The sequence below is a fragment of the Chenopodium quinoa genome, unplaced genomic scaffold, assembly GCF_001683475.1.
Source record: "Chenopodium quinoa cultivar QQ74 unplaced genomic scaffold, ASM168347v1, whole genome shotgun sequence".
NCBI classification, from domain to species: domain Eukaryota; kingdom Viridiplantae; phylum Streptophyta; class Magnoliopsida; order Caryophyllales; family Amaranthaceae; genus Chenopodium; species Chenopodium quinoa.
The window spans coordinates 13,664,143-13,677,690 of NW_018742738.1; the positions used below are offsets into that span (position 1 = coordinate 13,664,143).

At 33.5% G+C, this 13,548-nt stretch overlaps 2 protein-coding genes across 2 annotated transcripts; both read right to left on the minus strand.

The window, feature by feature from the left end:
* Nucleotides 1-2,074: 2,074 nt before the first annotated feature.
* LOC110724298 lies at nucleotides 2,075-5,753 on the minus strand. Its single transcript, XM_021903720.1, has 4 exons — nucleotides 5,394-5,753; nucleotides 3,187-5,132; nucleotides 2,958-3,101; nucleotides 2,075-2,726 (listed from the first exon to the last, which is right to left on the minus strand). Exons 2-4 carry the CDS (start codon nucleotides 3,202-3,204, stop codon nucleotides 2,145-2,147), a joined length of 744 nt encoding a protein of 247 aa, XP_021759412.1. The 5' UTR covers nucleotides 3,205-5,132; nucleotides 5,394-5,753; the 3' UTR covers nucleotides 2,075-2,144.
* Nucleotides 5,754-5,762: 9 nt separating this feature from the next.
* LOC110724297 (cytochrome P450 94B3-like) lies at nucleotides 5,763-12,222 on the minus strand. The gene is made up of 2 exons (XM_021903719.1): nucleotides 11,625-12,222; nucleotides 5,763-7,344 (listed from the first exon to the last, which is right to left on the minus strand). The coding sequence occupies exons 1-2, from the start codon at nucleotides 12,183-12,185 to the stop codon at nucleotides 6,319-6,321; spliced, it is 1,587 nt and encodes a 528-aa protein (XP_021759411.1). The 5' UTR covers nucleotides 12,186-12,222; the 3' UTR covers nucleotides 5,763-6,318.
* Between the last annotated feature and the right edge of the window lie 1,326 nt (nucleotides 12,223-13,548).

A 13,548-nucleotide genomic window follows, 5' to 3' on the forward strand; every position in this document is an offset into this window, starting at 1 on the left:
CCTTATTGGTATTAGTGAATTTTCAAGTGGATTCTGGATGCGCATATGGGAGTCAAGGATTACATCACCTAGATTAGAGATCATGTTATTTTATAGGAAATTTTCATTTTTACCACCTTCAAATAATGACTTTGTCGAATTTACCACCTCCAAAAAAAACATTTACTTTACCACCTCATAAAAATATTAAACATCAGTTTTAGCACCTCATCTGAGCTCAGGTGACGGAAAACGCTTGTGGGGCCCAGCATAACGGCTAGTTTTTGATTTTTTTCCCAAATTTCTCTCGATTTCCCTTTTATTTAAACCTAGTTCTTCATTTGTACACCAAATTCTTGCAGATTGGAGATTAATTTTTGCAATTTTCTTCACAAATCAGTATTTTTGGGCAACCTTAACAATCCCAAACCCTCTAATTATCAAACAATCAATTGAACTCCTCGACAACAAGCATCAAAAAGGTAAGCCATTGTCGTTTATTCTCTAGCAATTTTCGTGATTTTTGTTGTAATTTTTTGGCAATTCGTTGCGTGATTATGTTGCATTTGCTAAGAGTAATTGAAATTGGGCGTTTTGTGAGGTCAATTAAACCCCAATTTCAATTAAAATACTTAGGGTTCATGTAAGATTAAATTAGATTGGGGGTTTTTGTTATGTGAATTGGCTACTGAAATTAGGGTTATATTATGGTGATTGTGTTCAAATACAATTAATTTCATTCTTGTTCTTAGTGAATTTCAGAAGGGAATGTCTTCAGTTAGCATGTCACCCTCAAAGGAGAAAAAATGCCAATGTGGAGTTCCAATGTCTAGGATGACTTCTTGGACTAGGGAGAACCCTGGACGCAAGTTTAGGACCTGCAAATTCTATGATCCTGTGACTGAGTCAAGGGGGTGTAAAGCTTTTGAGTGGGTGGATCAACCAGATGGAACACCTTGGCAAACAGAGGTGATTAACAACTAGCTGCTGGACAAGAAACTAATGAAGGGAGAGCTGAATGACATGAAGAGGGAAGTTGATGATGTTAGTGGACAAAGGAGGTGCTTGCTCAATGAGATTGACAGCTTGAAGATGAAATGCAAAGCTCTTAGCTCAGACAGGAAGAAGATGATCAAGGAAGTGCATGGCAGCAATGCAACAACAAAGAAAATGCTCACAGTACATGCTATTGTTGTGTTTTGTTGTTTTGGTTTGGTACTGGCTATGTATTTTAGATCTTAGGTTCATTTAGGAATGCTTAGAAACAAAAAAAATCCCCAACTTATGTTGTGTTTTGTTGAATTATTATGTGTGGATGTTGGGATGACATTTCTTGTACTACTTTTAACTAAATCAATGAGAAATGGAACTTTTTGGTAGAAACATATCACATTTCGTATTAGTACTTGCAACACAATGTTTTTAATTGTTTTACATTGGCTGAGACAAAAGTTAAGGCACCTTTGTGCAAAATCATTGTTCAACTACCAAATATACTGCCTACTATACACATGTGTAGTTAATAAACTTGGCTGTCTATTACAAAATACTAATGAGTAGACCTAGGGTCACAGTTGATTGAGATCCTTGTCCTTCTTGCTTGTCATTACATGAAGCTTGGACCTGGTCTGTATTTTGACTTTGGGAGGAGTAGTTGTTGGTACTCTTGTGGGCTGACTCAGGCTCCTGTTGCTCCTGGTAACAGGCTGAGTTGGCAAAGGCTCTGTTCTTGTTGCAGGCTGGCTTGACACAGCAGTTGCAGGTGCAACATTACTTGACCCAGCCTGCAATCACAGTATGACAAGACTCAGAAACAAAGCCACTAAATACACTCAAGTCACAAAATACACAAAATACATGTCTTGCTGCTTTCTCTTCACTTTTCTTTCTCTGTTCCTTAAGCCAAGGAGTCTTCATCTGTGGCCTCCCACCCTTTGGATTTGTTGCAAGTGGGTTAGGTTGTTCTGGTGCTGCTTCAGCCTTGCATGTTTTGGAAAAGTGGCCAAACCCACCACAGTTCTTGCATTGTTTCTTCACCTTTGGCTTCTTGCCCTCAGGTGCTGCAGAAGTGCCCTCCCCTTGTTCAAGCTTTCTCTTTTTGCCTTAGGTCTTCCTGGCTGCACTTTCAGCATAGGTGGCAAAGGCTGTCTGAGCTTGACCTTTTCCTAATTCTTAGGGCCAGGCATTGGCTGTATTGGGTTCTCATATGCAGCCAAGTATGTCACCCTATAGTAATGTGGGTGCACATACAACTCAGGATCATCCCTTTTGTCCATTATGCAAGCAAATGCATGGACACAAGGTATTCCTGTCAACTCCCATCTATAACAAGTGCATTTTCTCTCTTGTAGATCCACAATGCACTGATCATCCTTGTATTTCACCTCATAAATTTCATCCCTTGAAGCTGTAACCTCACATGTCCTGGCATACTTCTCCAACCCATCAAAGACTTTGTTGACAAATGGGGTTAGTAAACCTTCCCAAGACTTTGCTGCCTCCCATTTGTCATTACTCCTCTTCATCATATATCTTCTAAGCCATTCCATTTGAGTTAGAATAGGCTTGTCTCTGGCATCATTAATCACTGCATTAAATGTCTCACACATGTTGTTTAACAACATGTTAGACTTGCAGTTTGTAGAGAAAGCATGCCTTGACCAGTGCTGGGGGTCAATGTTTGACAGCCACTGGTATGCTTCTTCATCCAAAAAATTGATACTTTCCATAGCAACTTCAAACTCAAACTGATACAACCACACACATGACAACCATTCAACACAACATAGACACATGGCATACAGTTTTCACAAAATAGAAAGACATGCAAATATGTGCAAAACTAAATGTAGATAAATGGGCAAAATTCACAAGTATTTGGGCAAAAACAAAACTGATACAAACTAAACAAAAAAGCACCTAGCATACATTATAGTTCACCATAAAACTAACATAAAAGAACCTAAATAGAAGCTTACCAGAGTGCTTGCCCTAGCAGCAGCCCAGAACAATTCCTTGAAAGTTGCACCATGAAATTTCAGTTTGAAATTTGACCAAATATGCCTCACACAAAATCTGAGCTCAGCTTTGGGGGCCACATCTGCAAATGCTTCTATGAGACCCTACACACAAGGCAAAACTAATAAGTTAGTGTACAGAAAAGTCAAATAAAGCAAAGTAATTTAAACACAAACACAACTCACTTACTTTCTGTCTGTCAGACATAAAAGTCAAGCCATCTCCTTGGTCATACACACAAAGTGCCTTGAGCAAGCTCTCCAGAAACCAGCACCAGCTGTCCTTGTTCTCAATCTCTGCAGTTGCCCAAGCAATTGGGAAGATGGCATTATTGCCATCTTTTCCAACTGCAACCAAGATATGCCAGGGTATGCCCCTTTTAGATGGCACCCATCCACCCCAATTACTGGTCAGCAACCAGAAATGAATCCATCCCTAAGTGCAGCTAAGCACACAAACATCCTCATAAAAATTGGTCTTTCAATTTGACTAATATCATCCACCACCACATTACACTCACTCCCTGGGTTCCATTTCAGCAGTGCCTTCCCATAGTCCCAAACCTTTGAGTATTGCTCTGATGAAGAGCCATATATTATAAGCCTTGCCCTGCTTCTAGCCAACCAAGCCTTGGAGTATGTAATTTTGATCCCCAAGTCATTCAAGGCCCTGTCCTGAATCTGTTTAATCTTCCATCTGGGGTTGCCCCTGAACTCCTCCAAGTACCTGTCATCAAGGAACTCTGCTGTCACCTTGTTGTTCATTTTACTCCTAACACACCTATGCTTCAGCCTTAGTGTCTTAATTTGCCAAGCCTCTGATTTCACAAGCCTTGTTGCATAGAACTTGAACCTACATCTAACACCCTTACTACATGTACACTTCACTATCCTACAACTGTTCTTGTTATACACACACTTGCATTTTCTTTTGCAATATGTTGTTAGCCTCTTTGAATCATTGTGAAGAAGGTAATACTCATACCTATTTTCAATTGCATGTTGTCTTAAAGATTTTCTCATTGTTTGCACATCATTGAACCTTTGACCAACTACAAATTTGATAGCCCTTTCAAAGTCTGTCTCAGGGTTAAACCAAGTAACACTACCCTGATCATCATCTGAATCACCTTCCACACTCTTTAGCTCATCAGAATCACAAGCTGCCTCCTCTTCAACCCTCACTTAAATTTTCTGTAGATTTCTTTCTATGTCAAACCCTGTGTCCTCATCATCACTTTGATCCCCTCCTTCAGTAACTCCCCTCAAACTGCCTTTCACCTCACTGTTAATATGGTCTAAATTTTTCTTCAACCACTCTTCATCATCATCAGAGTATAAGTCCTCCTCTCCCTCATCAAATTCTAACTCAAAATCACTCAACTCAGAATCAGAAGACTTTGTACCACCATCCTCATCAGTAAACACATCACTATCATCCCTTAAGCTCCTCACTCTATCTTTTATTTTTCTCACTAAATTAGCATGATTTCCAGTCTCATCCCCAACCTTAGCCTTACCCTTATCTGCAGCAGTGAGTTTACCCTTCCCTTTATGTGTATTAGCATTCACTTTCTCTGCCCTAGGAAGCCTCTCCTAAGCCTCTCTGTCATGTATAACAATGCCTTTTAACCTAGGGCTTCTCCTAAATGGCTCTTCTTCAGTGGGCTTACTAAGTTCTGGGCTGGGTTTATATACTTTAGGCCCACCAAACCTCTTTTTCAGTTCCTTCTTTTGTGCAGGGGTTAGCTCATTCCCAGCTATACATTTGAAGGGTGTTTTGTTAGTCCCTTCAATTGGCTCATGACTGGTAACATACATCTCACATGCCCCCTCTTTGTTCACAGACTCTAGGAAACCATTCACCTCACCATCAACAAGCTCCCTTTACCATTCACCCAAGACTTGCCCTTTTGTTTATACCAGCAACTAAACCCCCTAGGAACCTTCACATTCACATACATAAACCCATGTATAGCTGCTTGCCTCAAAAAGTGTACATCTATCTTATTTTTTTCCACTTTTCTCATCCAATAAACCCACCCACCATCCCAAATTAACACCCTCCTATTTTTACCAGCTAAAGAAGGTATAAAGGCACCCCCTACTGTAATTTTTAAGTCCACTGTGTCCATTCTGTAATTACAGTAAACAACAACAACCAATTCACCAATTACAGCAAGTAAAAGCAATTCACATTGACTGTGCACTAAATTAACAGTAAACAAGTAAATCTAATTAACTAATTATTTAACAAATGCACACTCTAATTCAGTCAAAGATTCGCATAATTAGGGTTTATAATACTTTAATTCACAGATTCCCAAAAAAGGCATACTTTACCCCAATTGACAACCATAAATCCAACGAAATGTACTAATAAAGGGTTTAAAGTACCTCTTGTAGTCAGGAATCTCGATTTCTGTCAGCAAATTACCAAGCTTTTGGTCCCCTCACCCTGTGGAAGATGACAAGATAAGCTGATGTGTTGCAATTTTGTGGTTCCAGCTCGATTTCAACCACCCAAATTGATCTAGGGTTTTAGTTTTTACAGAGAGAAAGAGAAAAATCAATGGAGAGAGAAGCAGTTACAGTGAGAATCAAGAAAAATCAAAGGAGAGAGAGACGAAAATTGATGAGGAAGTGAGAAATTTGGTGAGACATTGATTATGGAAGGTGAGAAAAGGAGGAGACAGAGGGAAATCGATTTTAAAAGAATTAAATTGGAGGGAAGTGACAGTTAGCTGGGCCCCACAAGCGTTTTTCCGTCACCTGAGCTCAGATGAGGTGGTAAAACTGATGTTTAATTTTTTTATGAGGTGGTAAAGTAAATGTTTTTTTTTTTGGAGGTGGTAAATTCGACAAAGTCATTATTTGAAGGTGGTAAAAATGAAAATTTCCTATTTTATATTTAATTTTGAGTACTAATGACAATGATTTGGTTATTTTTGAAGTAATAATAAAGAAAGGGTTGGTTTATGTTGCAAGTTATTATTAAGTTGAGCTGAGTTTTTAAAGTAGTCTTACGTTATTACATGGCGTTAATACGCCTAACTCTATCCCTAAGGTATAATAATTATAATTATTATAATGGTATGTATTTCTGCTGATCATGGATATTTGAGGTGTTACAAATAGCATGAAGAAATTAAACGGGACAGAATAAAAAAAATGGGGCAAATATAGGGAATATAACACTCTATATGCATTTTTATATGACAATGCATGATTGATTGAATATTTTTCATTTTCTAAAAAAAAGGAAAACAAACAAAATTACAATTAATGGGTTTGCACATCATCCGATAAGTCCCTAAATTACTTAATTTATTATTTCCTTCACCCTCACTTTCAATCCCCCATCCATTTGGGAAGTCAAAAGGGGCATAAATATTGGATGTTCACAATTAACCGGCTCAAAATTAAAACGACTTATGATAGAGGCTATGACATACTTCATTTGAATAAATGCCATTTCTTTCCCAAGACATACCCTAGGTCCGGCTTGAAAGACTGGAAATTCATAGGGATTTACCATCTTTAACTTTCTTGCATGATTATTTCTATCTTTCTCATTGTCTGAAAATGATTTGTCATCAGTCTGACTTTCAAACCAACGATCTGGTTTAAACTTTATATAATCTTTCCCCCAGATTGCCTGCATTCTACCCATACCATAAGGAAAGTATGTAACACGGTCTCCTTTACTAACCTTAGTGCCGTCTGGTAAAACATCATTATTTATGGCATGCTTTGAGTCCCATGCAACTGGAGGGTACAACCTCATTGCCTCACATATGCAAGCATGCAAATATTTTAATTCTTTCTTTAATATCTCATACCTTAGTGGACCCGAACTTAAGTCTATCCCACTTGTCAATTCATCCCTAATACGTTCCCGAGATCCAAGGTCCACCGATGATAAAAGCCAAAAAAGCCATGTCATTGCAGCTGCAGTTGTATCACGACCGGCCATAATAAAGCTGATCACCATATCCCTAGCCAAATTGCCATCGTAACCAGCAAATAGAAAGCGGGAGAGGAGATCATGATTTTCGGATTCTTTTGAATTAGCAAGTGACTCTTTCTTAGTACAAATGATGTCACTAACATGATTATGAAGTATGTTGAGGGATTGCTTGAGTTGCTGCTCGGAGCCAAGGTTAAGAATTCTCTTAAGCTTCCATATGACATTGATTGGGCTAGCACTTCGCTTTGCCGAGATCTCGGCCGCGCTTTCAAAGGCGGTAACGATTGGCGGGGTTGGATTTGAGAGGTCTAGACATTTTGGATCAATCCCCAAGGAGACTTTACATATTGAATCATATGTAAATCTTTTTAGTATTTCCTGTAAGTAAACGACTGAAGGTTAAAAAGTTAGCATTGATAGAAAATATAATTGCATTTGCTGAGATTTTACTGCAACTTATGTTTTAATAAAGGATAAAAAATTAGAAATATGTGAAGATAATGCTAAAAGTATTGGAAATATCAATATATATGTAAATATCTAGACTATGACACATCTCAAATACCTCAAATCTTATTAAAAAAATAATAATAATAAAAAATTCCCCCAAACTAATAAGGTTAGTAGGTAACACTGAAAATAATAAACACCTTAAAACATTATTTAAATTGTTTGACAAGTAACTTAAATAATTATATGAGGGAAAGAAAATGACCTAAATTGATTCACTACTTATTTCCATCCCAAAATAAGTTTTTAACTTATTTTTCTAGAGTACTTTTTTTATTAAGGAAATGTTCATAAGTACTTTATTTCCATCCTTATTAATGTTGTTTCGTTTATCAATTTTACTTTCTTTTTAGACATTCTTGTTAAACATATCTAAGTTTCATTTTATCACTGGTTAATTAGTGAATAGTGTGACTCAATAGATAGCTAAGTAAAAGCTCTATAAATCATTTGATCAAAGTTCCTTCCCCGAACACAATTCACACATGAAATAATAATCATATAAATATTACTTGAAATATGCCAAAGATATATAATATCAAAGGCCTTATAAGTTACAACTCTCTATTTTTGTGATATGCTTCCAAAAAACACCCGAAATAAATGATAATTAGAAGGTCTACATCTTTCATTTATCGTGAAAAGCATGTTTTTTATGGAATTTTTGAGAAATAAATTTTATTATAAGGTCCTAAGGAGAAAAAGTCTCGAGTGTGCTTGACATTGATCGCACTAACTCAAAATTTAATATCTTTATATCCTACAAATATCTACCACCTTAATATATAAATAATCTACATGATGATGTATGTTTTTCCTTTATTAGTGTAGAAGTATTCTATTCACTTAATTTTCATTTATATGAACTTATTTATCTAATTTAAATTTATTTGAACGACATGAATTATTAATTACTTTCAATTATTAAGGTTAAGTCTTCCCTTCTTCTCTTTCCTATTTTCGTCTCTAAGGTTAGTTTCTTAACATTAGTGTTTCCTAGGCCGAAAATAATTAAATTTCTTTGGAAATTTGGCTATTTTCAACCCTTATTCGGTCCTTTATTTTCTTCATGTTTTATTAATAATTTTTATAATACTACATTCTTCAAGTGTAGTGTCACTGTGTTGGGTTTTGTTTGAGTTCAGTTGTTTGGTATTGTACAAGTTGTTTTACAAGTAAAAATTTATCCAAGATTGAAAAAGAATTTATCTTTTTATAACAAACATTTGAAATGAGAAAGAATTTTCTTCACAATCACAACAATTCAATAGACCTCCTCATCAAAAAAGACTGCAAACAATAACGATATAAAAGATGTTATGATTATATGAAGAATGTCTAATTTGCAACAACAATCATAGCTTTGCTGAAAGGATTTTTTTTTTATATTTATTTATTTATAATGTATTTGTTAGATCTATTTGTGGATTTTGTGTGACATGTTATTTTTGAATAAATTTTTTTATCAAAAAAAATAAATAAAATAACATTTATTTGAAATTACCTTGTCTTAACCGAACTTATTACGGAATAAATCTCCTGACCTTATTATTAGACTTTTTTAATGTCAATTGAATGTAGATAACCATAATTAACCTATAATAGAACTTATCAGATCTAAACACAACCTTAATACCCGTGACTTAACAGTTCAACAACAAATTTTTTAAGTTTACAATGCTATTTTTTATTAAATAAAATTAAAAAAAATATAATATATACAATTTAACTCTTAATATATATATATATATATATATATATATATATATATATGTGTGTGTGTGTGTGTGTAGTTTATTAATACACACTTACTATTACTATGTAGTATAAAATAATAATCATTCGTAAAATGGTTCTCCGCACACTCCTTCCCTTTTTTAAGTGAACTCCCAGGATATTATAACAATTGAGTATTAATAAGTATTTATTAGACAATTCCATCAAATAGCATATTATACCTTTTCTTAGCTACAAAACATTAACATTAGTCAATAGTCAAAGTAAATTAAATAAGTAGTATTAAATTAAATGTCAAAATATTTCAATTAAAAAATACGTGCATTATACAACATTTGACCTCTTCGTAAAATATACCACATTTGACCATAAAATTCATCACCCCCACTCTCTGAGTCCCTAAATAAAGAAATAGTCTAAGTAATAATTTGTACTTCCTATGTCCCTAAATATAGTTCTCTTTTGACTTATTTAGATCAAACTCTGAAAACTTTGACCATAAATTTCCATTAATTATGAAAGATTATATGTTCATGTAGGATCTTATTAGATTCGTCACATTGTGTATTTTGTTAACATTAAGTTTTAATAATTTTTAGGTGTATGAATTGAATATAAAGATATATATAGACGTTTTAAGAGACGATTGGAGACTGTGAAAAGTCTATCAAATGGTCCCTATATTTAGGAACGGGGGGAGTATACTTTACTACTCTCTTCGTAATTTAATGTTAGTCTCATTTACGTACATCAATGCAAATCTTTAATCGCTAATATCTTTAATCTCACACTAGAAAAACTTATAATATTTAGATATTGTTTGTTCTTATATATAGAGAGAAATTTGAAAGATTTTTTCTAAATTTTAATAGTCAAAAGGTTCTAAATGAGACTAACATCTAAAAAACAGAGGGAGAATTATTGAATATAAATGCTTAATGCTCACCTCATTCATCCCAATGCCTGTTTCATTTTTGTTAAAATAAATAGTATAGAAGTAGTCAATGGAGGAGAAAAAGACTTTAAAATGGTCAAAATAGTCGTTACACGAACCCCACAGCCGGAAAGTTAATCGAATCAAGGTAAAAGGTGGTGAAATGCAATTTTATGTCCGATACTTTTTAAATAAAGTTAAAGGATAGTAAATAAAATATATATATATAATTCTATGGTAACTATACCAGTGTACTAATTTTTATTAGTTATTTTTATTTTGTTAATGTCAAAATTAATCAAAAATAATTTATTAAATTCAAAATAGGTTTTGAATTTTTTTTTAATTATTTTTCTGATTAATTTACAAAATTCAATTTTTATATTACTAAAATTAGAAAATGATTCATAAATTAATTATGAAAATAATATATATATATATATATATATAAACATTTATAATTAATTTTGACATACAAAATAAATAAATAAAACAATTAATATAAAATTAGTATAACAGTACCAGCCATTTTAAGGATGACTATCATATAGACATGTCAATCGGGTCAGGTTCAGCTTGGGTTGCTCCGGATCACGGGTTGAGAAATGCTCAACCCAAACCCAAAGTTTCGGGTTTGATTCAACCCAACTGGTTTAAAACAATTTTTATTTAATTTTTTTTACTTATTTTAATTTTTTTTTTCAAGATTACTTTGCTATTTTATTTTCAATTTTTAAATCAAACTTATTCACCGCATTATTTTTAGCCATTACATACTATATAATATAAATTTGTCACCTTTTCACAAAAGCTCATCAATTACTAACTAATAAAAAATGATAATAAACTTAAAATAAAACTTTTAGTTACATTCCAAAATTTAAGGAAGAGACCAACATAATTATATATATGTAAAAGTATAATATTTCTTGAAATAATATCAGTAGACCTATCGATCAGTGTATGACGGTGATATGAGCTATATGGATGCATTTAGTGTAGGAGGTGATTGGTGTGGATTTGAACAAGAGTTATATGAGATATAGATAAATGAGAAAGAGATAAAATAAATGTTTGATAGTAGATAAACAATCAAACTTAATTAATAAACTAATATTAGTTTTCAAATAAATGTAGTTATCATAAAAATTCCATAAAATCGGGTTGTCAGGTCGAGTTCGGGTTCAGTTAGACCCACAAATTTACGGGTTGAACGGGTTCAGGTTATATTTGATTACAGGTCAAAGAACTTTGTTCAAGACCTTGAAAAACGGGTTAGGTTCGGGTTGGGTTTGCAGGTTGATTCGAAAATTGACAGTCTGCTACAATATAATTTCTAAATAAAATGGGTGATTTGAGGGGTGGTAAAATGCAAATAATCTTATTTAAATAAAAGGAATGAATTATGATAACATGACATATGTTATATAAGTAATCAACATGGATAATTAACAAATAATTAAACATAATAAGTTACCTGCAAATCAATGATTCTATTTTCATGAGCAGCAAGTTGAAGCAATGGAATAAGTCGAGCGTCAACTTCTTCTTCCAAAATTCTTACAACAAATTCTCGTAATGATTTTGTTGTAAATTCGTGGCTCGCTAACTTCCTTTGATTCGCCCATAATTCGCCATCAACATTAAATATACCATTACCTAGAAGATCTCCTAAAACTTCTGTAAACGACTGACCCTTTGGGAAGTTAGAGAAGTTTGTTTTAAGAATGTATTCAACATTTTTCGGGTTAGCTGTTACGATCACCTTACGTTCTCCGAGGCGGCTCACTACAATTGTTTGTGTCGATGACTCGGAGAGGAGGTCGGTGTACCAATTTAAGAGCCTCTTTCTGTTTTTGTAAAAGGAAATAAGGCATCCAATAATAGGGTAAGAAGGAGGACCATGTGCTATGGTAGTATTAGAATGTTTTATTGAGAATGATGGTGGTTTGGATTTGAGGAATAGAAAGTATATGAAAGCGAAAATGAAGAGAAAAAAAGAGAAGAAAATGAAGAGATCAAAAGGGTTGAAAGACATTTTATTTTCAATGTGTATAAGGGACTAAAGGATATGAAGAGATAGATATCAAAGGGAAATTAATGGTTATTTATAGAGTAAAAGCTAAATTATTAGAGTGGTCAAAAGGTATGCTCTTGACTTTGTATGTTATAAACTGTTGTATTATTATATTTGATATAATCAGATATTATTCTATATAACTATTAATTAAATTTGAATTAAAGATATTTATATAGCATAATATCCTATTATACCAAAGATAACAGGATACTATAATTAATAACATTGATATCAAGAGATATATTGATATTTAATTTAATACCTACTACATATTTAAGAGTAAGAAATGCATGTTATTTTGCTTATGAAAAAGTAAGAAACATTTTTGCCCCTGGGTATGAAATCATCTTTCCCCTCTTATTTTGCTCCCTATTGCTTACCACCTTTTGTATCTCGTTTCTTTTCTTGCTTTCCTTATTTTCCTGACTATCACTCATTCATTTGTTTCCATGTTAAATGGGGCACTAACTTTCATGTATCTAATGTCATTTTCCCAATTTTCTTCCTTTTTTCAAATTTTCTTTGCATCTTTTGATGACTATTAAAAATTGATAGTAAAAGGACAATTTAGCCCTTGGTTATGAATTAAATTATCTTTCAGCCCCCTAATATAATTTTGCTTCTATTGCTTGCCACATATGCTATGTCCTTTCCTCTTCTTGCTTTCCCTCACCACCACTCATTCACTTGCTCTTATTCTCTCATCTATCCTTTGTCAGTTTCCCAATTTTCTTCCTCTATTCAGTAATTCTCCAAATATTTTAATAAATTTTAAAAAATGATAATAATAAAAAATACTTTAATCTTTCTGCCCTTAATTTTACTCCTTAATAATGCTTGTCACCTTTGCTATCTTGTTTCTTCTTCTTACTTTCCCGATTTCCACACTATCACGCATTTAATTGCTTTTATGTTTCTTGACTCTCTCTTATTTATCCTTTGTCAGTTTCTCATTTCCTTTCTTTTTTCAAGTTTTTCCTTACGTTTTTATTGGCTATTAAAAATCGAAAGTAATATACACTAATGCCTTTGGGTTTGAATTAAATTACCATATGACCCCTAATTTTTCTCTTTACTTCTTAACATATGTGCTATCTCATTCCTGTTCTTGTTTTCTCAATTTCCCTCACCACCACTCATTCATTTTCTTCCACTCTCTCATCTATCCTATGTTGGTTTCCCAATTTTCTTACTCTTTTCAATCTTTTCTTTACATCTTTGGCTATTAAAAGTCGACACTAATAAATACTTTTTCCCTTGAATACGAAATTATTTTTTGCTCCTAATTTTGCACCTTGCTGCTTGCCATCGACACTATCTT

Coding starts and splice junctions, on each gene's coding strand:
- LOC110724298 (XM_021903720.1), bottom strand. Junction 2,727..2,957: donor CTGCTAGGGCAAGCACTCTG/GTAAGCTTCTAT, acceptor TGGTTGTATCAG/TTTGAGTTTGAAGTTGCTAT.
- LOC110724297 (XM_021903719.1), bottom strand. CDS start 12,185: ATGTCTTTCAACCCTTTTGATCTCTTCATTTTCTTCTCTTTTTTTCTC. Junction 7,345..11,624: donor ATAGAATCATTGATTTGCAG/GTAACTTATTAT, acceptor GTTTACTTACAG/GAAATACTAAAAAGATTTAC.